Raw genomic sequence first — 24,859 nt, 5'->3', positions numbered from 1 at the left:
CAGTTGCAGCGCACGGGGTTTTTTGCTCCGCGGCACGTGGGATCTTCCTGACCAGGGATCAAACCTGTGTCCCTGCATTGACAGGTGGATTCTTAACCACTGCGCCATCAGGGAAGCCTCTCCCCCCACTTGATTATTAAGATCTCTTTGCACGGTTTCAAAGTGCAGGATCATTTTTACAGCCTGGCACTACTGTGCAAAACAAAGATTTCTTATATATTAAAATTTAGCATACAATGATGATAAGCACGTGAAAACGCAGCATTTCAAAGCAATGGTAAAGGACAGGTACTTCACAAAAGGAAGCTGAGGGACTTCCCTCGTGGTCCAATGGGTAAGACTCTGCGCTCCCAATGCAGGGGGCCTGGGTTTGATCCCTGGTCAGGGAACTAGATCCCGCATGCATGCCACAACTAAGAGTTTGCATGCCACAGTGAGAAGTGTGCGTGCCACAACGAAGATCCTGCGTGCCACAACTAAGACCCGGTGCAGCCTAAATAAATAAATATTTTTTTTAAATTACTGTTAAAAAAAAAAAAGGAAGCTGAGGAAACTGGCAAAGGATTTGGAAAACCTGTGGCTGTTGTCTACTGCCCATGGTCAACATGTGGTTAAGCCAGGATATGAATATAGGCAAGCTAACTCTAGAGAATGTGCTCCTAACTAGTATACTCTATTGCCTTCCTGTGGTGTGTATCCAATATATGGTTTCTTCCATAAAGAAAAAGAATTTTAATTCATAAAAATTTAAAATTTTGTATATTAGGAAAGAACATATATGAAATTAAATGGCAAAGTACAGACTGGAAAAACATATTTATAACACCTGACACAACAGGGGGTTAATATACAGGGCATAGTGCCTTAGTTAACATGTCAGCGGGCTTTGGAGCTGGCAGACAACAATCCAAATTGTAGCTTCATCATTTACTACTTACGTGACCCTGAGCAATTTACTAATTAATCTTTGCTCTAGGTTTCTCATCTGGAAATGGGCATAATAATAGTACTTACTTCATAGAGTTGTTGAGAAGATAAAACAAGATAACATATAGCATCTAGCACAGTGCTTTGCTGTGCTTATATTAGTACTATGCAAAGATGATTATAAATCAATAAGAAAAGAATAATGAAAACAATAGAAAAATGGACAAAAATACATAAAGAGCAGTTCATGAAGAAGAAAAACAATTGTTCAATATAGTAAATAACCAAAGCAATGCAAATTAAAATAAAAATCATATAATTTTTCTGCACATTAAACTAAATGCCCAAGGTTGGTAAGAGTTTAGGAAATAGATAATAAAGGGAGTGAAAACTGTTACATCCTTCCTAGAGGGCAATATGGCAGATTGATGAAGTGATTTTAGGAACTTAGTCTAAGAAAATAAATAGGTAGGCAAGGATAAATGCATGAGGATTTTTTTTTTTTAGTTCATTTATTTATTTATTTATGGCTGCGTTGGGTCTTCATTGCTATGCACGGCCTTTCTCTAGTTGCGGTGTGTGGGCTTCTCATTGAGGTGGCTTCTCTTGTTGTGGAGCATGGGCTCTAGGCGCATGGGCTTCAGTAGTTGTGGCTTGTGGGCTCAGTAGTTGTGGTTCGCAGGCTCTAGAGCACAGGCTCAGTAGTTGTGGCGCATGGGCTTAGTTGCTCCGTGGCATGTGGGATCTTCCTGGACCAGGGCTCAAACCCATGTCCCTTGCATTGGCAGGTGGATTCTTAACCACTGCTCCACCAGGGAAGTACCTGCATGAGGATGTTTATTATAACATTTGTAATTTTCAATACGAAAATTTGTAAACAACCTTAATGTCCATCTGTAGAGGGTTTTAAATGAATAAAAGTTATGAAATTCCTTACAATGTAATACAATGCAGCCAATAAAAATAATGGTTAAAATGAGTATCCGCCTTGTTCCAGGGACCATTATTTCCTGCTTGGATTCCTCCTTGCCTCCAGTTTCTCTCCCTGTCAACTCATTCTTTACGCAGCTGCCAAAGGCAAATCTAATCATGTCACTCCCTTGCTTAACCCTCTCATGGCTGCTCAATGCAAAACCCTCAAAGAGTCTCCAAGGCTGGAGTCTTATTTCTTTCTTCCCTTCACACTCCAGTTAACATGCTTCTCAGCTGGCCTTTGTACCGTTATTCTCCCTAAGGATTTAGCATTTCTCTGAGCCACTTTGGTTAGAATCATCCTGTTCTTTTCATGAAACCTTTCATTTCTCCTTTGGAGCGCTTACGTAAATGTTATTAAATGTTGTTTATGCCATTATCTGTTTAATATATGTCTTTTCCATTAAAGGTTAAATCCCAAGAGGGCCAAAATTATCTGTTGAGCCACCGTTTTATCCATTGCACCTAGTGTGGTGCCTGACACAGCTGTTCCATGCAGTCACTGAATGAATGAATGAATGAATGAATGAATGAAGAGCAAGCTACAAAATAAAAGAGAGACCAAAGACTCATGTGGCCGGTACCAGACAGAAACGGACTACCTCCTGCAGGCGCGTGCTGGCCACGCCCTTCCCTGAAGAGGAGAGAAGGGGGAAGGCGCGCCCACCGGGCGGGACAAGTCGGCGGGAGCTTGGCGGGAAAGCCGAGCTGCGGGGGAGTCGCGGCCTCTGGGGCTCTTGCGCCTCCAGCTCCCTGGGCGGAAAGGGGCTGCCGGAGGAGGGGGCACGTCTCCTGTGGACCACCCAAGGCGCAGCGGTCGGGGAGCCGTAAGGCGAGTGCTGACGGCGAGGCTCATCTGGAGAGTCAGACTCCGAATTACGGGGAGGCAGTCTTCGGGGTGCGCACAGCCCCAGGGGAGGCGCTCAAAACCAAGGCCGAGTTTTCCACCAGGGCAGTGTCAGGGCGCGCCCTAGAGGACGGCGTGGAGAAGCGATGGGAGAGCACGACTTCTCGGGGGTACTCTACACGCACGGATGCTCTTCTAGACTGCACCTTAGCTGTGTGGTACCTGGAGACGGGGTGGGGGGGTGGGTGGCAGTGCCGCTGCCTCCTCTTATGTCACATCCTGATTCGGGTGTCTCTCAGCCATTGCAAGGCTCTGTCCTCTAGGAGGTCATATTCTTCTGCCCACCTGGTTACTGAAGGTGGTGGACTCCCATCCTCTGAATCACCACACCCATCCCGGAAGATGCCTGTCCAGCTTTCTTTCCCCCTTCTGGGCAGAGGACGCCTTATTTCCCTGCTTAGCTCCAGATTTCATCTCTGCCATTGAGAAGCCCCACCACTCCCACGTTGACACACATCTCCTTTGCTCCCAGCAGGACCCTGAAGTCCTGGAACGGTCTTCTTTAACATCCCTCGGGAGCCCAATAAACGCACTCTGAAGGAATGAATTCATCCATTTATTCAACCTTCCCACGTACGAGAGCTTCTTTGATGGAGTGTCGTGGAGGCCCTTAAGGGAGGGAGGGCTGGGGCAGGGACGTGCATAAAGCCTAGGTGGAGGTTTAAAGTCTAGGCTTTATTTTAGAGTTGAGTAAAGAGGAGCTATTGAAGATTTCAGAGAGGACATAACTGGCCTTAGCCTGTGCAAAGTCCTGGGAGTAAGACAGCAGACAGGGAGTCAGGCTGGAGGTGATGCAGAAGTGATGAATACGGGGTGGCAGTGGTAGTATAGATTTAATGTTGAATACATGTATGTTTAATGTTGAATACATGTATGTTTAATGTTGGATACATGTATGTTTAATGTTGAATCTTGGATACATGTATGTTCTGAGCCAGGGATGGTGGTGGCACTTTGTCAGTTGAGACTTAGTTGGAGAAAGAAAGTCAGAACTCACACCTTGGGGTTGGAGGGAGAGGAGGAAAAGACCAATATGTGAGGGAGAGGGTGTTCAGCAGTTTCTTCATCCTTGGTTCAGGTGACCAAGGAGGATGGCCATCATTCCCTATCCATCCCTGGAGCCTTGTTTGGGGAGGAGCCTCCATCCTCCCCTCTCCCCCTGAGTTTTTAGCTTTGAGTCCAGGCTGAAACCAGAGAAGAACAAGGAGAGAAAAAAATGAGCTGGAACCCGAAGCGAAGTCCACAGGGTGGGGAGCTAGAAGGCCCCCTTCAAGTAGCTCAGGCCTGGCAGCTTTTGCTGGGCTTGTGGAAGATTCCTCTCACAGATGCGAAATAATGCTGGGAGCAACCCGAGCACGTGTAGGGCTTGAGGGTCTGCGGGGCTGGGCCACCAGTGTCAACCCACTGCTCCACTCCAACCGCACGCAAGGGCGGAGTGCGCTGGCTTCCTGGGCGAGGCGAGTGGGACCTGCGCAGGACCAGTCCTGCCGGCCCGCGGCTGCCCCCTGGCGCCGACTCACTCCTCCCAAGGGCTCATGTCGGTGTCGATGGCCACACAGTTGTATGCAGCGTAGCGGAGCTTCTCCTCACACACCTTGGCACTGCAGGGGGCAGGGAGCTGATCAGCGCCAGGCGTAGAGGTCCCTCCTTCACAACCAGGGGCTTTGTGGCTCCAATTTTTGCACCCAGTACCTGAAGCCCTCCTCCACCCTAGGATGCCACCCTTCCCCCGCGCCCCCGCCCCCCACTCCCCAGGCTGGAACCTAGGAAACCCACCTGGCATAGTGCGGTAGGAAGAGGGTGCTGGAGCAGGTGGAAGACTCAGGCAGCGCATCTGTGGTCTCATAGCTGGGGGCGTGGAGGGACCAAAGATCAGAAACAATTGCAGGGGCACAGGGCAGGGGTCTGACACGTGAATATGTTTGTGGGGCAGGGCAGAAGGCCAGCCACAGCCTCTTTCGACTGGACCTCCCCTCCCCATCCGCACTCACCCCAGCTTGTCCGGGTAGATGTAGATCCGAGCTGGCAGACGGCTGCGGCCTGTGACAAAGCGCAGGAAGCGGCTCCGGTCCTCTAGATGGAGGAGAAGGAAATCAGTGCCCGTGTGCTGGTGGTGGAAGAAGTTCTTCAGCTTCCGCCCTGTCTCTGTATCCCAGGAGTGGAGTCCGAACCCAGACATTACTCTGCCCTTTCCACTGACCGTTGGTGAAGTTGTTCAGTGCCTCCCAGAAATACTGCACCCGTGTGTCAGATGGCTCGAAGTCCTCAAACCGGGCTGGTGGGGACAAAACCAGATGGAATTAATTCTTAGGTCCTTAAGCCCCACCCCGGGACTGCGCTGCCCTGCCCCACACTCACTGAGCTTGCGCAGAGCATCCACAGTGACCTCTGGGTCCCCGCACACCTTCTTCTCCAACTCTTGCCACGTTAGCAAGTCCAGCACAGCCTGTGGCACCACCTTCAGCAGACCTGCTTGCATGGCTGACACCTGTGGAGGAGGGAAAGGGCCTGGCTGGGGAAGAGGGCACAACTCCCAGCTCAGTGTGTGGTGGGGACCCTTGGCCTCCACTCATGGAGACAATGTGTCTGTACTTCACTGATCAGCAGGGATGTGGGGCAGAGGGATGGTGGGGGCCGGAATTCTTGGGACTGGGTTCTGGTGGCCTATCAGGCTGGGCTCTGGCTATAACGAGCCCAAAGCTCTCTGTTCCACTGGCCTCTGGGTAGTACCTGCTCCTTGCTCTCCTCTAGCCGTGCCTTCTGCACCAGTTGGATGAAACGGGAACGGTCCTCAAATCCCACCACGATGCCTGCACCCCCAGGGATCAGCTCCACCACCTGCTGGTCACTCAGCACAGTGGTGAACGTTAGCTCCTTTCCAAATTTGAACTCAAATGTCTCCTTGTCCATTCCTTCCATCACTTCCAGGAGCTTTACCTGGGGGTTGAAGAGAGGCAGGAAGGTCATCTTTTCATTGTAGAGACAGTCCTTGTTTTTCCTCAAGAAGCTCACAGGGAAGCAGGAGAGGCAGCCAGGCAAGGCAGTCCTCACGCAGGCAATGAGGGCAGTGAGGGGGTTAGTACAAGGGCTGTGAAAGCATCAAGACGATGCCTAACCGGGCTTGGAGATCAGGAAGGTGTCCTGGAGGAAGTGGCAGCTAAGCTGAGACCCAAATGATGGCTGGGAATTGGCTGGGCCACCAGGAAGTCAGGAGAGAGAACATCTTGGAAAAAGGTGGAAAGAGCAAAAGGCCTTAGGAATCTGTCTGGCTGGAGCCTGATCATGAACCAGGTGTCCAGAGATACAGGGGTCATGTAAGGCCTTTCCAGACTCTGCATTTTATCCTAAGCCCAGAGTGGATTTACTGAAGGGTTTAAACAGGGAGAGTGAAATGAATTACTCTGGATGCTGGAGATCAGATGGGTAAGAATGGAGACAGGGACACTGACAATTTTTGCAGTCAGTGGTTGGGTCAGAAATGAAAGTGGCTGAACTAGAGGGAAAGTAGTGAGATGGAGGAAGTGGACAGATTCCAGAGGCAGATGTGACAGAATGTGGGAGGTGAGCGAGAAGGAGGAGTGCAGAAGGACCCTGAAAGGGCTTGGCATGGGGAGGGGTGGGTGGTGGTGCCACTGTGAGACAGGGAGCCCTAGAGGGCAGTAGACTGGGGAGAGGATGAAGAGTGTGTTGATCCCGAGGTGCCTTGTTGGGACAGATGTCCAGCAGGTAAATGCATATATAGCCCCAGGCTTAGGAGAGAGGTTGGGGCTAGAGATAAGGAAGTAGGGGTCACCAGAATAGTGACAGTAGTTGAAGCTACTGGAGTACATGGGATTGGAGAGGGAGCATGTATGTGGTAGGAGAAGGTTCAGGACAGCCCTGGGGAGCAGCAACCTTGGGGGCTGGGCAGAGGAAACACTGGTTCTAGGCCCTAACTCACCAGCACAGAGTCCACAGCTGGGAAATCCTTGCTCCAGCTCACCTCCTCACCAGAGAGCTGTTTCCACACGAAACCAGGCAGAGCCAGGACCTGTGAGACAAATACTACTGTCTTCTCACCCTGAGCTGCCCAGGTTTGGCCGGCCAGGATTAATCTGGTGGGGTGCAGAATAGGCTACTCACCAGGAACTCCTTACCCCGAAGGGCAGCCCCCATCAGCTGTCCGATCCACTCGTACTTGGCAAAGTCTCGGCAGGAGGGGTTGGGCACATACATATCCCGGGCCTCACCCGTGCCATTGCCCTGTCCCCGAGACAGAGCTGTCAGCACGGCATGGGATGGACCCTACTTTGTTGCCCCAGATGACTCAGGGACTTCCCTGAACACCTTCCACTGGGGGCCCTGAATGATCCCTCTGAATATACAATGGCTCCTCCTTCCCTGCCTGTCCAGAGGCTGCCCCAGGCAACTCAGTCTCTCCTCTGCCCCCTCTCTAGCTTAGCCCGGTACCTGGGAGGTTCGCAGAGACAGAAGAGCAGAAACTATTTGGGAGATAGGGATGGGAGATTACCTGGTTGGCCGTTCGGACAAAGAAGGGCAGAGGCACAGGGGTGTCCGCCGAGCTAGGGCACAGTTCTTCTGACATGTCTGCCAGGCTATCCCGGAAACCACCTCCTGAAATGACAGATAGACGCCCTCAGCTGGGGCACACAAGAGCCTCAGCCCCCATAATGGGGTAATAAGCAAGTCCCCTATCTGGTTAGCTGGTGATCTCAGAAGCCTCTACCACTCGAAGTAGGGCTGGACCCTTGTTATCATCCCTTAGGGCCTCACCTTGGTCAATGATGCCTTCTGCAATGAATTTACACTCCCACCACTGGTCATAGCGCATGGGCCACCTGTAAATAGGAGTGGGTCTCTGTCACCACACTGGGCCAAGGCTCAGAATGATGCACCTGCCCAGAGTCCACCCAGGAGTAGGGGCTACAGAGGGGTAATGGTGAGAGGACCAGAGGCAGTGCGTGGGTATACACGTGTACATGTATACCCTGAGCAGGTCCCTCGCCCCCATGCCATACCTGTAGTCCAGGGGCTTTTCATACTTGTCAGAGGGCTTGAGGCCTTCATAAACCTGGGGGCAGGGGAAAGGGGAGGGAGTTGTGGGAAAGTCTGTGTCAAGACCTGGCCCCACTCTTGCCCAAAGACCTTGCTCAGGTCCCTGTTGGCCCAGCCCCCTAGGCCCCTTACTGACCCTCCCTCAGTCTGACCCCAGGTGGTCCAAACCTGGGTGAAGACAGCATTCTTGCAGGCAGGGTCCTTTAAGGGGCAGGCGCGGTGTTCCATGGCGAGGCGCCGGTTGATGTATAGGCGTGGCATGAAGCTGGGCTTGCTGCTCTCTGAGTCACGCAGGCACTGGGCCACCAGGCCTGGCCGCTGGCGTGACAGCAGCAGGAACTGCTTCACTTGCTGGGGAGGAGAGGTGGCCAGACCAGGACCAGCAGGCAGTCAGCCTCTGTCCAGGCCCTGGAACCTTTCTCTATTCCTGGACCTAATCCCATGGTTCCAGTTCAAGCCTAGTCCATCCCTGGTCCTTGCCTCCAGTCTCTCCCTTAGTCCGGCCACCAGGGAGAGCTTTCTAAAACAAAAAATCCAACTTTGTCATTTCCTTACATAAAACCTTTCCAGTGGCTCCACTGACCAGGAACAAAGTCTGGCCCCAGGGCCGTCTGCTACCAGGGCCTGCTTCCTATCCACCTTCTCCCAGCCTCATCCCCATGTCATACTCACATCTACGGGCAGGCTTCTCTCATGTCATTTTGAGCTGCTGGTAACTCCCAGTGTCCACCTTTTATGCCACCTGCCCTGTCCATGCTGTTATCTCTCCTCCCCGAGCTCTGTATGTTTCACATGCTCTCTGGGGAACAGCACCCCAAACACGAAATTTTCACTATTTGTGTCTGGCTTTCTTCCTATGTTCCCAGAGCCCAGCAAAAGCCCAGGCCTAGAGTAGGTCTAAGAACTCTCTGATGAAGAGTGAACAACTGCCTGAGCAGAAAGGGGGTGCCCAATGCCAAGACCAGCACTGCATGTGTCAGGCTCACCTTAATCTCACTGAAGGTGCCCAGCGTGTGGTCCCAGGCAGGTACCAGGTGGTGCAGGACGCTGTCTAGGATCTTTATGAATCTGGTGTGGGTGAGTAAAGATAACTGCAGCTGAAGAGTTTGGTATGGATGCGAAACCCCCTCACTCCCCAACTCACAGGGACAGGAGAAGGCAAGGCCCAGGGACTGCTCTGCCTCTTGAAGTGGAACAGCTTACAGTATAAGACCTTGGGGGCCTCTTCCACACAGACATACAAGGCTCAGGACGGGGGACAAGGAAGGGCCTGACTGGCCCAGGGCCACAGCCACCTCTGCAGGAGAACAGCTCTGCGGTATAGCACTTCCGGATCAGTGCCTTCCAGGCGTGGATATCGCACCAGACTGGTGGGCTGGAACAGGTCTGCATTCAGCCCTAGTTCCCGCTGTCTAGAAGACTTGATCTTGACCCCTCGAAGACGAACGTCAATCCCATCATCTGGAGGAAGGAGTTAGAGTGAGATCACTTACTGCACCTGCTGCCTTTTTGGCCCTCAGACCTGAGGAAGACTCCTTAATGCTCAGCCTTTTGTTACCCCTAGCCCCTAGAAACTTGGGACCTTTGGGATCCCCTCCTATAACCTGATTCTGATTATTATATTCTTTGCTAGTTCCTGTGTCCACCACTATAGTTTGGGGATGCCTGAGGGTCCCAACTCCGTTCCTCTTCCAGGTGAGCCCAAGCACTTCTATGGCTTTAAGGCAGCCCTCTTACCCAGCACCTTCCACCCGGCTTGGGCCCCAAAGCTTCAGATCCTAGTTAGTTCAGCTATCACCTTTACCTCAACTCCAAGCCCACTGCTTTCTCTCCACACTCACTGCCAGCTAACCCCCATCTACACACTGGGCTCCCTTTCCCTCCTTAGGGCCTTAAGCCCCACCTCGGCACTCGACGATGCGGATCTCGATGACTGGGAGGTGGACGGTCATGTCCTCCAGGACACAGACATCCCCGATCAGGGTCCTGAGAGGATGAACGTGAGGCACTTTGGAGACCCCTTGGCTTCAGGGATTGCTGGGGGTCTCGCTTGAACTTTTGCTTCCAACGTGGGCCAGATCCTACTACTTGGATCATGTCCCACCTCCCACCCCAGGCCAGTTCACTCACTCGTCAATGCTCACATCACTCAGCTTCTTCAGGTTGTCCCCTTCACCCCCATAGATCACCACCCGCTTAGGCATAAAGTTGTCATCTGTGGTATCCACCGTGAGTAGTAGCTTCCTGTGGGTTAAGAGGGTGCACATGGGTCTTTTACACTCACAGGCATGTGGCTCACCCACCCTGTCCTACTCAGAGCCCACTCACTTCACAATGGTGCCCTTTTTCATGGTAAGCCGTACCCAGTGCTGGCACTGGGACCCATCGCTCTCCCAGTAGGTGTCCGCATTGCTGTCTGTCAGGCAGGACACATTGAACTCCTCCTGGGGAGGGGCAGAGAGGTGGAATCAGTGTTTACCCCCACTCCCTGCACTGGGGGTGTGCTTTAGGCCAGGGAGCACGAGAGAAAGTACAGTGGAGCTGGATTAGAAGCACATCTGGTATGGGTGGAGGTGTCTAGGGGTTCCTACATGACTTCCAAGATGGGGGGTTGGACTGAGTATGGCCTGTGGGGATTCAGATTTGGCCCTGGCCTAGAGGTGAGAGTTCTGGATCTAGCAAGATGTGACTACATCTTGCTTGGGGCGGGAGGAGTCCCAGCACCCACCGTGTAGGAGGAAACGTCTATGCTCTCCACATACTGCTTCACGCTACCCAGGTTCTCATCCTCCTTGCCCAGGTGGTCGTACAAGAAGTGGATCAGGTCCTCGTCGCACTCGTAGGTCCACGTCGGGGGCACATAGCTAAGCAACCCCAAGTCCCTAATTAGGTCGGGCCCAGACCTGGAGCTCCTTCCTCCCCATCCCATCCCAGCTCACTCACAGTAGCCGTTGTACAGCTTCTGTGTATGCCTCGGCCGGCTGAGGCCTTGATCCCAGGCGATGCGAGTATGTCAGGTCCACCACCTGTTCCCATCTGTGCGCACAGAATAGGGGACGGGATGTGGAGACATCAGCGAGCAGCAGGAGACCCTGGCGCCTTCTCCAGAGCTCTAGCTCCTCTAAACTGCGCCTCCAGAAGCCCCACCCCAGCTCCCTTCAGGCCCCGCCCCTTTCTGCTGTAAACCCTGCCTCCGCTCCAGATCCCACCACCCGGACTTTGCTACACTAGGGCACAGCAGTATGACAGCAAGTCCTGCCCCTCCCAGTGCAGGACCTGAGCACCGGGCGGTAGTCCACTCCAAAGAGCTGCTGCTGCCGTTGGAGGTGGTCTGGAGTGTCGATGGGTACGAGCCGGGCCCCGCCTTCTGCCGGGCGGCACACCAGCAGCCAGCCTTCGTCCAGCCCGCAGTCGCCCAGGTGTTCCGCCAGCTGCTCCTGCCGGGACGCGACAGACAGGGACAGCCGTCAGGGAACTGCCGGCGGCAAGCCCAGCCCAGCCCAAGGCAAAGGGCACTGAACGCTATGTCAGCTCAATATGGGGGAGGGGAGGGGACCAGCCAAGGGCTTCCCTGGTCCCGGGTCTTTTGCACCTTGGTCAGCTTCACCCAGAGCCCGTGGCCGTTGCACAGCTCCTCGCCCGTGGTGCGCACGCAGGCGCCGCGCCGGAGCTCGATGCTGTCGCGGGCGGCGCGGAGGGGCCCGGAGCCGGTACAGGTGGCCGGGCCCGTGGCTCCCACACGCAGCCCCGGGCCCTCCGCCTCCCACACTGGCAACAGCACGCGCGACGGTCCCGCCGGGTCCTTGTAAAGCTTGTAGAGCACCTCGCGCGGCACGAAAGCTAGCGCCGCCGGCAACGGCCGTCCAGCGCGGAGGCTCTTCGCTGCCTCCGCCAGGAAGCGCACGCGGCCCAGCAGCTGCCGCGGGGACTCTAGCGCCGCGCCCGGGCCCGGGCCCGCCATAGCTTAGTGGCCCAGAGAAGCCCAGGGGCGATCCGGCCCCAGGAGCTTCTGCCGGGAAGGCTGACTAAGCTTCCCATCACCTTCAGCCCCGCCTTCGGCCAGCCTTCGCCGTAAGTTCTGGACTAAACGCCCCTCACGTTCCCGCCGTATTGTCCTGTGTACTCGAATACTTAATCCTGTTATCAGTTTCTGTGCCTCCCGCTCAGCCAACCAGACCCAAGTTCAGTAGTAGTTTCTACCTGATCAATCTACCCACTCCAAACCCCATTACATCTACCATTTAATCCCCACTGCTACTACCCCATTCAAGCCACCATCCATCCTATCTGGCCCGGAAAGTTGCAACAGCTATTTCTGTTTTGCCTCCGTGCCCCCAGTGAGTCACACTACAACCAGAAGAATCTTTAAAAATCTGTTAGATATCCTCTCAGGCTCCCCATCCTAGGGGCAGTGTGACTAAAACGTTTCGGAAAATAACCCCCTCCCCAGCTCGGCTGCTGACAGGAGTCTTGAGTCATTTAGGCTTGATCCTGGTGGTTACTCCTAATCCCAGGACACTGGTGATCATTATCCAGTTTCTCCCAGTAATTCTGAACCAAACGAGAGGAAAGGCCGATGTGGTTAGGGAGGAGGCAAAAAAACATGGACAGAAGCTGCTGGTGAAGTATAATCATGGAGGAAAAGGCAACTTGGTCCCGCCCCGTTTCTTTTAAAAGTTTACTGAGATATAACTCACATCTTATAATTCACCTATTTAAAGTGTACGACTCACTGGTTTTTGATATATTACATTAATTTAAAAAAATAGTGGAAAATATATATAACAAAATTTGCAATCTTAACCGTTTTTTAAATGTATAATTATCTATTTCCAATACTTTTCATCACCCCAAACAAGAAACTCTGTACCATTTAAGCAATGACTCCTCATTGCCCCCACTCCCCAGTCCCTGGTAAACTCTACTCTACTTTCTGCCTCTGAATTTGCCTATTATAGATATTTCATATAAGTGGAACCACACAGTATTTGTCCTTTTGTGTCTGTCTTATTTAACTTAGCATGTTACAACGATGTTGTAGCATGTATCACAATAATTTATTTTTATGGCTGAGTAATATTCCATTGTGTATATATACACACACACACACTACATTTTGTTTATCTGTTCGTTGATGGACACTTGGGTGGAAAGTTTGTTTTGATATAGTTTTCAAATAATTGAAGTTATCAAGAAAGAAAGAAATGATCCCATGTAATTATGACAGTTTTCCATTTATTTCTCCTTAATAAGTTGGGAACACAGTGCCTCTCTTCCCTTCTCTCCAAGCTATTTGTATGCTATTACACTACTACAAGATAAAGTGAACAAATGCGCTTAACAAAGGCCTGCATGACCTGGACTCTGTAGACAGCTCCAGCATCTTTAATTCCACCAGCTTGATCTTGTTTCCCATTAAGCCATTTGCTCTTTTTCGTCTGCTCTTTACACATGCCGTTCCCTCTGCTTGGAATACCCCACTGCTTTCCCCAGTTAAATGGAGCCCTTGCTACTTGCTTCTAGCTCTTTCCCTTTAAAGCATTTACTATTGAGGGCTTCCCTGGTGGCGCAGTGGTTGAGAGTTGCCTGCCGCTGCAGGGGACATGGGTTCGTGCCCTGGTCTGGGAAGATCCCACATGCCGCGGAGCGGCTGGGCCCGTGAGCTAGGGACGCTGAGTCTGCGCGTCCGGAGCCTGTGCTCCGCAACGGGAGAGGCCGCAACAGTGAGAGGCCCGCGTACCGCAAAAAACAAAACAAAACAAAACAAAAAACATTTACTATTGTGATTGCTGACTTCTCTGTATCCGCATGTCTGTAGCTCCTTAAAGGAAGGAAATGTCTTGTTCTCCACTGTAATCGCTGCACCTATTGTAGTGCCCGCCTCTTTCTAGGTAATATAAATATTTAATTATTTCAGTTCCCTGTACAACTTGGTTCCATAATTCACCATATGCCTGGTTGGGCCAGGCATAAAATTGTTAAAATCGTGAAGAGTGGGAGTGAAAGTGAGACCTGGGACGAGTCTTCCGCGTTTCCCAGGCCGTCAGAGGAGAGCAAATTTCTCACCCACGTGAAGTATAGTTACAGCGAAGTTCTTTTGTGGGGGGAGGGGGAGGGAGGTGTTTGTTGTTGCGTCGCTACAGAGGACTTTACGGTGAAGAGACCTGGGGGTCCTACGGGCAGCAGCCGGGGCAGCCCGGGAGCCGTTTCTGGAGTCTGATCATGTGACTTTCAACATGGCGACAGCCTTGGCTCATTCCAGGAAGGGGCGGAGCCTGGGCAGGGGGCAGGCTCAGAATTAGGCTACAGCTGGGGCTGTGCTCGCGTTTACTGACAACTTATCATGGAGGCGAACGAGTGTGGGTGAGTTCTCTCTGCCACCACGCAGTGTGGCCATACGGGCTTCTGACCTGAGTCTTTGAGCTCAGGAATCTGTCCCTATACCCCTCTTCCCCAGCCCCGGAGAACCCAAGTCTCTGGAATCCCAAATCCTCCAACCATGGATTCCTGAGATGTTCATCCCAGGGACCGCCTAGCTGGACTGCGTACCCCAGACCTTTATTTAGGAGATGCCCTCTGGACTTCCTAATCCTCAACTAAGATCCCTTTTTCGGACTGTCATCTCTGATCCCCCCATGACCATCCCCCAGCCTGGAGATCTTCCAGCCCCCAAACCAGCCCACTGGTACCCTTGTTCCTGAGATTTTTTGGTCCAAAGACCCCCCAAACTCTCCTAACTGGACTTTCGTTTCCCCCGCCCCCCACCCCCCCGCACACACACTCTCTCCCAGTCCCTCCAGTGGCTTTGAGCCTGGGGAAGCTGCGACTATGTGTAGGGTAGAGGCCCCGGCACCGGCCCTTCTAGTCCTGTACACCACCTGATAGAGGGGAGGTGGAATCGGCGGGGAGTCACAGCTTGGTAGCTGGCCTGGAGAAGATAGATAGCTGTGCTGGACTGTATCCGCCTTTAGAACCCGAGCCCTGCCCAACCCCCAGCCTGGTTTACTGACACCTACCCTACCCGCTCCTGATCTCCAGACCTCAGGGTTTTCCGGAGCTGAAGAATGACACCTTCCTGCGAGCAGCCTGGGGAGAAGAAACAGACTACACTCCTGTTTGGTGCATGCGGCAGGCAGGCCGCTACTTACCAGGTCAGGGTCAGGGCCTCGGAGTCTAGGTAAAACTCTGGAGGGTGAAAAGTTTTTGAGGGGCAGAGGAGGGCTCTGGAGGTTCCTCAAGGCTGAGCCCTGCTTTCCCTTTTTTGTCTGCAGAGTTTAGGGAAACTCGGGCTGCCCAGGACTTTTTCAGCACCTGTCGCTCCCCAGAGACCTGCTGTGAACTTACTCTGCAGGTGAGGGGTCCACAAAAGAGGGAGAGATTTATGCTGTCAGCTCGCCACCTAGCAATCTGTCTTCTGTTCCCTATAGCCACTGCGTCGCTTCCCTTTGGATGCTGCCATCATCTTCTCCGACATCCTTGTTGTACCCCAGGTACCTGCTCAAATCTGATTCTTGAATGGGTAACAAAGGGAAAAGACAGTCAAGGCTCAAGATAAGCACTTATCCTTATGGGACAGAGGGGAAAACAGGCTGGAAGAGACGGAGTTTGGCTGAGTTTTATTCTCCTTTTCCTCCTTCTTGGCATGGGTTGAACAGATCTCCTCCTCCTGGAGTTACAGTTTGGGAACCTAGACATTTTCTCCCCCACCAGGCACTGGGCATGGAGGTGACCATGGTGCCTGGCAAAGGGCCCAGCTTCCCAGAGCCATTAAGAGAAGAGCGGGATTTACAGCGCCTCCGGGATCCAACAACAGTGGCCTCTGAGCTGGGCTATGTGTTCCAGGCCATCACTCTCACTCGACAACGTCTGGCTGGGCGTGTGCCACTGATTGGCTTTGCTGGTGCCCCGGTAATATGGAACAGGACAGGGACTTGGGCTTGGAGAAATTACTCTGGCAGGTATGGGTGCAGACAAGGGAAGGAAGTGTCTATCTGGCTTCTGCCTTTTGCAGTGGACTCTCATGACATATATGGTTGAGGGTGGCGGCTCAAGCACCATGGCTCAGGCCAAACGCTGGCTTTACCAGAGACCGCAGGCCAGTCACCAGCTGCTTCGCATCCTCACTGATGCTCTCGTCCCATATCTGGTGGGACAAGTGGCTGCTGGTGCCCAGGTAAGTCCTGAGGGAGAGACAAATAGGCTGGGGTTTTGTCTTTATTTATTTTTGGCTGCGTTGGGTTTTCGTTGCTGCGCGCGGCTTTCTCTAGTTGTGGCGAGTGGGGGCTACTCTTTGTTGCGGTGCCTGGCCTTCTCATTGTGGTGGCTTCTTTTGTTGCAGAGCACGGGCTCTAGGCACGTGGGCTTCAGTAGTTGTGGCACGCAGGCTCAGTAGTTGCAGCTCGCGGGCTCTAGAGCACAGGCTCAGTAGTTGTGGTGCACGGGCTTAGTTGCTCCGCGGCATGTGGGATCTTCCCAGACCAGGGCTCGAACCTGTGTTTCCTGTATTGGCAGGCGGATTCTTAACCACTGCACCACCAGGGAAGCCCTGGGGTTTAGTCTTTCAGGACCAGAAACAATACAGTTCCTTATACCTGTGAGGGTAGGTGTCTCAATACCAGGCACAAAAGAAGCTTGGCATGAAATGATCTGGCTGGAGCAGCTAAGCCCAGACACTGGCAGGGGGGCTTAATGCTCTGTGTATTCAAAGACCAAACCTAGCACTGGGATCTGGAGAAGGCAGTTCCTTTTTGACTGGAACTGGGCTTATAGGCTTAGGTAGTCTCAGGGGTTGAAGTCACTTGGGGAAAACTGAAGGAAAACTGAGGCACATTCTGTATGTGGGGCCCGAGATACTTCCTCTTTGTGTGTTATGCATTTCTTTTCTAACTGTAGGCATTGCAGCTCTTTGAGTCCCATGCAGGGCATCTTGGCCCACAACTCTTCAGTAAGTTTGCACTGCCTTACATCCGTGATGTGGCCAAGCGAGTGAAAGCCGGGCTGCAGGAGGCAGGCCTGGCACCAGTGCCCATGGTAAGGATGGGGATCAGATGAGTGAAGGTGGGCCTGTGGAACTATCAGGTTAAGTCCTGCATGGACCGAAGTGACCACTGGAGGGCAAAAGCACAGCTGAGCTACATTAGGAGGCATAGCAAAGCCCTCAGCCTGAGATTTGCCCTTTCCCCCAGATCATCTTTGCTAAGGACGGACATTTTGCCCTGGAGGAGCTGGCCCAGGCTGGCTACGAGGTGGTTGGGCTTGACTGGACAGTGGCCCCAGAGAAAGCCCGGTGAGTGATGGAAGGTGCGGTGGAGGGGATGCAACTGCCATATGTGCAGTCACCAGAACAGGGCACTGACTCTACTTCCAGGGACTGCGTGGGAAAGACGGTGACCCTGCAGGGCAACCTGGACCCCTGTGCCTTGTATGCATCTGAGGTAACAGCCAGGTCCCTGTGTGTGTCTGTGTGTGTTTCTGTGCACTCCCATGGTTCTGGATATGGTGGTGTTTATTACTATGTGTGTGCTTCTATTATCTGTTTATCCCTCCCCTCTACTCCACTCATACCATGTGAACTCTAGGAAGGCAGGAGTTCCTTCTCATTGATTTTGTTCATTTGTGTTTTCTTAGCGCCTGGCCCATACTAGGCACCCGATAAAGTTTTTTGAATGACTGTATGAGTAACACTGAGTAGAAGCATGCCTACATGTATGTGTGTCACTGTTATGTATAGGGAGGACAGAGGTGTGCTGGCCCCCCCTGTAGCCAGTGCCCTGTTGGTCCCCCCAGGAAGAGATTGGGCAGTTGGTGCAGCAGATGCTGAATGACTTTGGGCCGCGGCGCTACATTGCCAACCTGGGCCACGGACTTTACCCTGACATGGACCCAGAACATGTGGGAGCCTTTGTGGATGCCGTGCACAAACACTCACGCCTGCTTCGACAGAACTGAGCGTAATCCTTTTATCTGAAGTACCACTAACACAGATGATTGCTTCCAGGAGAATAAAAGTTCCAGAGCTGGAGTCTTGCGTGTGGTTTTGTTTGTGAAAGATCTGTGCTTTTATCCTCAGTTACTTCTTAGCCTCTTCCTTCCCTGGGCCTCTTTCTGCATCCTCTCCCACAAGTCATGGGACCTCGGGTATCAGTGAATATGTATGTAGGACTTAACGTCAGGACCTTTACCACCATTTTGCTCTCAGATCTCCAAGCCCCAGAGCTACATGGGTCTGTGCAGATCTTCCTAGGAGATAGAGCTGTGACATTTGCAGGGAAATGGGGTCCCTATAGCATATGAGGCCAAACTGACAGGGCTTTGCGTCTGGGGAGGGAAGGGTGTATAGACCAGAGTGGGACACAGGGCCAGTTGCCCTGCATTCTTTTCTGTGCATACCCTCTAATTTTCTCAGTATCTTGCTCTTTCCGCTTTTCGTGGTGGTACCTACTTCCTGGGATCAGGCTCTGACAGGCCTGTGAGCTCTGGAGAGGGGTGTGGTGCAGTAGGAAATTCTTCATTTGTCATTCCACATCTTAGACCATTAGGAACCCACTGTGCTATATAGCCTAACCAGCTCCCTGTCCCAGCCAGGTGATGGAGAAGAGAAGAAGGGCCCCATTTATTGAAAGAACACAATTTCTGATTTTAGAAAAATGATCTTTTCTGTGATCCAGGATTTATTCATAGAAAAGCACTGTGAGTTCACACACTTGCTAAAAAACGGCAATTGTGATACAGAAATGGGAGTGGCGTTGTCTTTTTTTTTTTTTTAAACCAACCTATTGGGCTGAGAGGTTGTTGGGCCCGTAGCTGGACGGTGAGACTTTGGTAGCCACAAACAGCAAATGCAACTTACTGGTTAGTGTGGAGAAAAAAAAAAAGTGACACAAACAGTTTGTCAAAGACAGGAAAGTAAAGCAGACAAAGAGGTCCTTGGTTCACACTCTAACTATACCACCCCTTCCCTGTCACACCCCACCCCCTACTGGGGAACTAAAACATGGAACAGTAACCACCAAGACACTGGTATCTAAATGACTCTTCCGAATGCCTGTGCTACCTCCTATTACACTTCCAGGCTGAGCAGAGGGGTCAGGAAGGTAGCAGGAACATGATACGCTGTGGAGGTCAGCCAGGGCTAAGACAGGGGTTGCCCACTAGAGCTAGAAACTAGTCAGAAAGGAAAAGGCGAAATGCATTCCAGCCGCAGCCTCCAAACCAATGACCAATGGGACTGTGACAGAAGCAGGCAGAGGAAGCTTGAGGTAGAAAGGCAGGGGAAGAAAGCAAGTACAGGGTAAGAAGAGAAATGTGGCACTGAAGGAGCCACTCAGGGCAGAGGGAGACTAGTGCTTAGAAGCTTGTTTGGTGAGACAATGGTGAATAAAGGAGGCCCAGAGATGAGGAACATGTTTAGCTGGTGAGAGAATAAGAGAAATGGGGATGAGAGATCTGGCAAAAAGAGAAGGGACACATTCAGGCAGATCCTCAAACATGAATTCACAGACAAACCTACATGTGGAAATATACACAGTTACACACAGACACGGACATGTTTATACACATGCACTTACGTGTGCCCAGATACACAAACACTACACATGCATTGACAAACATCAACACACACACAGATATGTATTTTTATATGTTCACAAATGTGTATACCCTCACACAGAAACCCACCATCCAGTACACAGACATGTCTCTACACAGACACAGACCTGACACAGATACACATAAATATACATGTGCACATGCAGGCATGCACAGATATATCTATGCGCACAGATGCACGTACGTAGCCATCCAGATCCACACACATACAAGTGTAATTAGAGATGAAACCAGATGCTGTCTAACACAAAGGTGACCAGAGAAGATGAACATTATAAGCCCAGTGGCCTCCCAGACCTTCACCTTCTCCCTGCCCTTGTTTCTCAGGAGCTCGGCAGGCTCCCAGAGAGAGAGGCTGTGTGAGGCAGGAGCAAGAGCTTCTGTGTCCCCATGGCTTCGTGAGGTGAAAGTCTAAGTCAAGACCGGGCCCTGCCCCTCACCCATCACCGGGCTGTCAATGCCCATCTGCAGGCCGGGGTTTCTGCATAGACTAGACTTGGGGTTTACTCTAATGGCCATTTTTCTCTCTGCCACCCCCACTCTTCCACTGCCAATAGCATATCCTCTGCAAGGGAAACCTGAGAAACGGTTGTGAATCTCCTCAGAAAACAAGCCTATCTTCCCACCCACAGCTACCCATCAGATTAGAACCAGAATTATAAATAGTTACAATTTTACAATGTAACTGGCAACACATATACTATAGTATTTACAGTACCATAAATGCTTCTGTTTCTCTGGTTAAGCAATCCCTGAGACGGAACAGTGTTCTGTGTTTGCCAAGGAGAGAGGGCCAATGCCCAGGACACGCAGGATAGCGGGGCGTGAGGTGGCATGTGTGGGGTTTCTGATCGGTCTGCAGGGCCCAGCTCCTCCAGGAACAGTGGGCTGTTGTGAGAACCTTGACAAGGCATGTTGGCTAGAGCTGGACTCTCCCCATGCTTAGCCCTGTGGTCCTCTGGCTTCAGCCACAGGTGCTCAGAGTCCTCTCAGGGTGGACAAATGTTTGTGTCCTTGGCCTGACCAGATGATACCTGGGAGTGCAGGATGCCCCAGCAGCGAGCTATCTGCTCTCTCAGCCAAAGCGCTCTCGCACCAGCAGCATCAGCTTCTTCTTGCCTTTGTAGATTTGTTTCAGGTTGTCGATGAACTGGGCAAACTGCAGGTGGCCATCCTGCGGCAGCAGGAAGGTCTCCCGGGCCTTGCTCAGAAACTCAATGAACTCTCCGTAGTGGCGAGGGCTGATGTGTGTCAGGCGCGAGTGTGTGGTGTTGATATAGGCATTGATGGTGGCATCCAGCAGCTGGCGCAGGGGAGCTTTGTCGGTGGACATAAGCTTTCCCGAGCTGCGGCGGCCTGGGATGCCGGCCAGGCCAGGTGCAGTGACCGTGCAGCGCCGTAGGATGTCTGAAAGCACTGTGGCACAGTGCACACTCTTCACCACCAGGGGAATCAGGGCCGCCAGCTCATTCTTGCCCAGGGAGTGGCTGAGGGCGCACGCCCAGAGCACATCATTGATGGCCGGGTGGGTGTCCTGGTTGTAGGCCAGGTTGAGATGGCTCATGGCCAGTGAGGCCAGCTTGAAGGCACGTAGCGGGTAGCCACGGAGCTCCATGTAGCGGGCGATGGTGAACAGCTGTGAGTGAGTCATGCCGCCAGCAGCAGCATCAATGGCAATCTGGTAGGCTGCTTCAAAGGCGATGTGGTCCTTCTCACAGAGCGTAAGGGCCGACAGGGCGCAGCTCTGTGGATCCTTCATAGCACACTGCAGGGCCAGCGTGCGAGCACAGCTAGCCAGCTCCTCCCGCTGTGGATAGTCAAGACTGAGGCGCAGGATAGTGGTGTGGGATACGGCTGTGGCAGCCACAATGCTGGTCGCCTCGGTGGGGGTGAAGAGTGTGTACCAGCTCTGCAGGATGCTCACCAGGGCCTGCACACCTGTCAGGGAGAGCCTGAGCTCAGCCGTGGCCATCCGGGACCTGATCCAGGTCTGCCCAGACTACCGTTCGGGGTCAGAACTTGGCCTGCAGAGACGAGTTCTCCCTCCTTCTCAGCAGCCTCGAGATGATCTGAGGCAGCCAAGGCAGGGGGAACAACCCAGACGCCCAGACCCTGTTTGGGGTCTCTTCCCATCCCTTCCTTCCCCAGGTGAGAGTGTTGAAGGTTTCTGCAGGTGCTCTAAGCCCCTCACAAGGATGGAGCAACAGAGCCTGTGGTTTGCCTGCCCCAAGGCAGGAGTCGCAGATCTGCCTGGGGGTTCTAGCTGAAGTGGGGCCTCTCAGGGTAGAGTCTTGTGCTGGGGCTTTGGGCTCTAGATGGGGTCCCGAGCCTCCAAGTTGTTTGGGGTTTCTCAGAATCATGGACAGGGACTGGGACCAAACCACTGGGCCAACTACCTCCCAAGGCTACACTTGAGTACTTGTGGCTGAAAATTCACTCTCTCAGAATGTCTCTGATGAGAGGGTCAAAGTGCTGCTGACAGCAGGGTATGGTCCAAGCAGTGAGGGCAGAGTTTGGTCAGGCTGAACAGAGGCCATCTTCTCCTACCAGCAGCCTCATCCTTTCCTAGCCATCAGTAATAGGAATATGAGAGCTCTAAATTCGTCGTCCTGTCCCAAGAGTAGGGCCTAGGAATCCTTTCCCCTGGGGGTACAGGGAGCTGGGAGACTCACCCACTTCTGTAGCACATGTCACCAACCACCGCACCATCTCCCGGCGCCTCCAGTTAAGGGTTGATAAGGTCATCCTCATCACCTGGGCAAAAAAGCAGCCTTCCCAGTTGGCTAAGCATAATTGTTATAACCTCCCCCTCCCCACTCCCCCTTGCCATTCATTTATGCAACAAGTATTTATTGGTGCCTTAAACAGCCATCTTTCCCCTGATAACTACAGATGGGTTTGTTTAATTTCTGCCCCACCCCTGCTACCAATCAGATAGAACACTCCTCTGATGACCTGTAATGAATAAAGCCCTTATTACCACACCTTGCTTGACTTGGAGGAATGGGGGTGGGGTACGGAGAAGATGGGGACCCTGTGGAGCCTAAGGCTACACTGCTTAACTGGCCGTAACTTCAAAACAGAGGCCAATGTTCAGTCCTTACCTTGTGTCTAGCCTAGAAGCTGTGTCCTGGGGACAGAGAAAGAACCAGTCCTGGCCCATGCCCACTCCAGTCCCCGTGGGATCTTATCTTCTACCAGTTGTCACTAGGCCAGAAGTCTAAAGTGGGGATGGCCCGCTTGTCCTCCATACCTGTAACCCCAGCTCCAGGGCCACGTTGAGCAGGGTGCTGTCTGTACTACTGTCTGTGGGTGTTGCAATCTTGAATGCATCTTGGGCCAGTTTGAAGATGAGGGAGGAAGAATGGATGTGCTTCTGTATTGCTTCCAGGATTGTGCGGAGCCTCAGAGTGTCTCCTACAGGTGCCGAGAGAAGGGGCAGGGACAAGGTCTTCTTTAAAGCTTCCCTGAACAGGGAAGAACAGGGAACAACAGGTACTGGTTGAACTGACGGCTATTAATGCACTGAGTGCTTCTGAAGGCCACCATCTCTTCTGGGTGGTCAAGCTCTGTCTCCACTGAACCCACTGGAGGCTCCTTCCTTCCCCAGGCACCCACATGAATTCACCTCTCTCCACCTTTTCATCTGCCTCTACCCCTCACCCTCTTTTCCCTCAGGATCTTTAGGTCCCAGAAGTCATTTTCTAGAACATCTGAATTTTGAGAGCTACTTATACAGGAGAAGGAAGCCATATTATTGCCAAAAAAGTATGCCAGTGCCATAGTTTGTTCCTCAGTACAGCTCCCTGGAGCAAAAAGGAGCTGGGCCACCACTTCCTATCCAGTAGGCAAGTATGAGTGCACAGAGTTAAGGAATACATTGCAGGAATGCCATGTGTACCATATGACGTGAAGGTCACTGTATAATGGCAGTAGGGTATATGAAAGATTGGTGTATCTTCTGAGGGGGTAAAATGTGAAGTAAAGATAGAACAAAAAGTAGGTCTTATGTTTTACCAAGAGGTGCAGTGGTAAGAGTATACAGACTTTGGAGTAAAATACATTGGGAAGTGAACCTAGTTCAGCCGTTTACCAGATCGGTTACTTCATGGAAGTAATGGAAAAAATAACCTTTTAAGGTTGTTGGGGGAATTATAAAAAATTTGTGTATAGTTAATATTCTATGATTCTACTTTTTTTTTTTTTTTTTGCGGTACGCTGGCCTCTCACTGTTGTGGCCTCTCCCGTTGCAGAGCACAGGCTCTGGACGCGCAGGCTCAGTGGCCATGGTTCACGGGCCCAGCCGCTCCACGGCATGTGGGATCTTCCCGGACCAGGGCATGAACCCACGTCCCCTGCATCGGCAGGTGGACTCTCAACCACTGCGCCACCAGGGAAGCCCTATGATTCTACTTTTATATAAAAGAGATAAGTAGCAGTCTGTTTGTGTACAGCATGTGTGTGCACACATATATGAACAGGAAATACCTGGGAATATTTATTATAAAACCGTCTTAGTAGTAGTAGTTATCTTTGGGTGTCAGGATTGAGAGATTACCTTTTTTTCTTCTATCATCTTTAAAAACAATTAAAACATTTAATAGACTTTGTTTTTTTTTTTGGCCGCACCACGCGGCTCGTGGGATCTTAGTTCCCTGACCAGGGACTGAACCCGGGCCCTTGTCAGTGAGAGCACGGAGGCCTAACCACTGGACCACCAGGGAATTCCCCACAAGTTTGGTCTCTATATCTGTGAGTCTGTTTCTTTTCTGTTATATTCACTAGTTTGTTGTATTTTTTTAGATTTCACATAAAAGTGCTATCATACAATATTTGTCTTTCTCTGTCTGACTTAATTTACTTAGTAGAACACCCTCCAAGTCATCCATGTTGTTGCAAATAGCAAAATTTTGTTCTTTTTTATGGCTGAGCAGTATTCCATTGTATATCTATCTATACCATCTCTTCCTTTTTTTTTTTTAACATCTTTATTGGAGTATAATTGCTTTACACTGTGTTAGTTTCAGCTGTATAACAAAGTGAATCAGCTATACATATACATATATCCCCATATCCCCTCCCTCTTGGGTCTCCCTCCCACCCTCCCTATCCCACCCCTCTAGGTGGTGTACCACCTCTTCTTTATCCATTCACCTGTTGATGGACACTTAGGTTGCTTCCATTTCTTGGCTATTGTAAATGACGCTGCTATGAACACTGGGGTACATGTATCTTTTTGAATTAGTGTTTTAATATTTTTTGGATATATACCCAGGAGTGGAATTGCTGGGTCATGTCGTATTTCTATTTTTAGTTTTCTGAGAACTCTCCATATCATATTCCACAGTGGCTGCACCAATTTACATTTCCACCAACAGTGTATGAGGGTTC

General features: G+C 51.7%; 3 protein-coding genes across 4 annotated transcripts in view; 1 reads left to right on the top strand and 2 right to left on the bottom strand.

The window, feature by feature from the left end:
• Positions 1 to 3,349: 3,349 nt before the first annotated feature.
• On the bottom strand, positions 3,350 to 11,895 carry HECTD3 (HECT domain E3 ubiquitin protein ligase 3). The gene is made up of 21 exons (XM_004328165.4): positions 11,454 to 11,895; positions 11,138 to 11,298; positions 10,805 to 10,897; positions 10,590 to 10,725; positions 10,190 to 10,305; positions 9,992 to 10,105; positions 9,765 to 9,847; positions 9,157 to 9,322; positions 8,848 to 8,929; positions 8,030 to 8,212; positions 7,825 to 7,877; positions 7,580 to 7,644; positions 7,317 to 7,420; positions 6,929 to 7,048; positions 6,747 to 6,836; positions 5,537 to 5,743; positions 5,165 to 5,294; positions 5,007 to 5,081; positions 4,798 to 4,879; positions 4,583 to 4,654; positions 3,350 to 4,407 (listed from the first exon to the last, which is right to left on the bottom strand). Exons 1-21 carry the CDS (start codon positions 11,820 to 11,822, stop codon positions 4,323 to 4,325), a joined length of 2,586 nt encoding a protein of 861 aa, XP_004328213.1. The 5' UTR covers positions 11,823 to 11,895; the 3' UTR covers positions 3,350 to 4,322.
• Positions 11,896 to 14,067: 2,172 nt separating this feature from the next.
• On the top strand, positions 14,068 to 17,882 carry UROD (uroporphyrinogen decarboxylase). Of its 2 annotated transcripts, XM_033867564.2 has the most exons (10): positions 14,069 to 14,224; positions 14,900 to 15,012; positions 15,133 to 15,212; positions 15,289 to 15,351; positions 15,572 to 15,769; positions 15,873 to 16,034; positions 16,754 to 16,891; positions 17,047 to 17,147; positions 17,229 to 17,295; positions 17,648 to 17,882. In XM_033867564.2, exons 1-10 carry the CDS (start codon positions 14,205 to 14,207, stop codon positions 17,807 to 17,809), a joined length of 1,104 nt encoding a protein of 367 aa, XP_033723455.1. In that variant the 5' UTR covers positions 14,069 to 14,204; the 3' UTR covers positions 17,810 to 17,882. The 2 variants fall into 2 exon arrangements, with proteins under 2 accessions (XP_033723456.1, XP_033723455.1); XM_033867565.2 differs by lacking the exon at positions 15,289 to 15,351 and having other exon boundaries at positions 14,068 to 14,224.
• Positions 17,883 to 17,987: 105 nt separating this feature from the next.
• Positions 17,988 to 24,859, bottom strand: part of ZSWIM5 (zinc finger SWIM-type containing 5) — a 260,922-nt gene continuing 254,050 nt past the window's right edge. The window contains exons 12-14 of the mRNA XM_019937905.3: positions 22,722 to 22,885; positions 22,141 to 22,222; positions 17,988 to 21,406 (exon numbers count right to left, since the gene is read on the bottom strand). Of these exons, the coding sequence (XP_019793464.1) occupies positions 20,544 to 21,406; positions 22,141 to 22,222; positions 22,722 to 22,885 (1,109 nt within the window). The 3' untranslated portion in view covers positions 17,988 to 20,543. The remainder of the gene's footprint in view (positions 21,407 to 22,140; positions 22,223 to 22,721; positions 22,886 to 24,859) is intronic.

The sequence above is a fragment of the Tursiops truncatus genome, chromosome 1 (assembly GCF_011762595.2).
Source record: "Tursiops truncatus isolate mTurTru1 chromosome 1, mTurTru1.mat.Y, whole genome shotgun sequence".
Taxonomy (NCBI): domain Eukaryota; kingdom Metazoa; phylum Chordata; class Mammalia; order Artiodactyla; family Delphinidae; genus Tursiops; species Tursiops truncatus.
The sequence above is the reverse complement of the archived record's forward strand: the minus strand, read 5'-3'. Positions and strand labels throughout refer to the sequence as shown.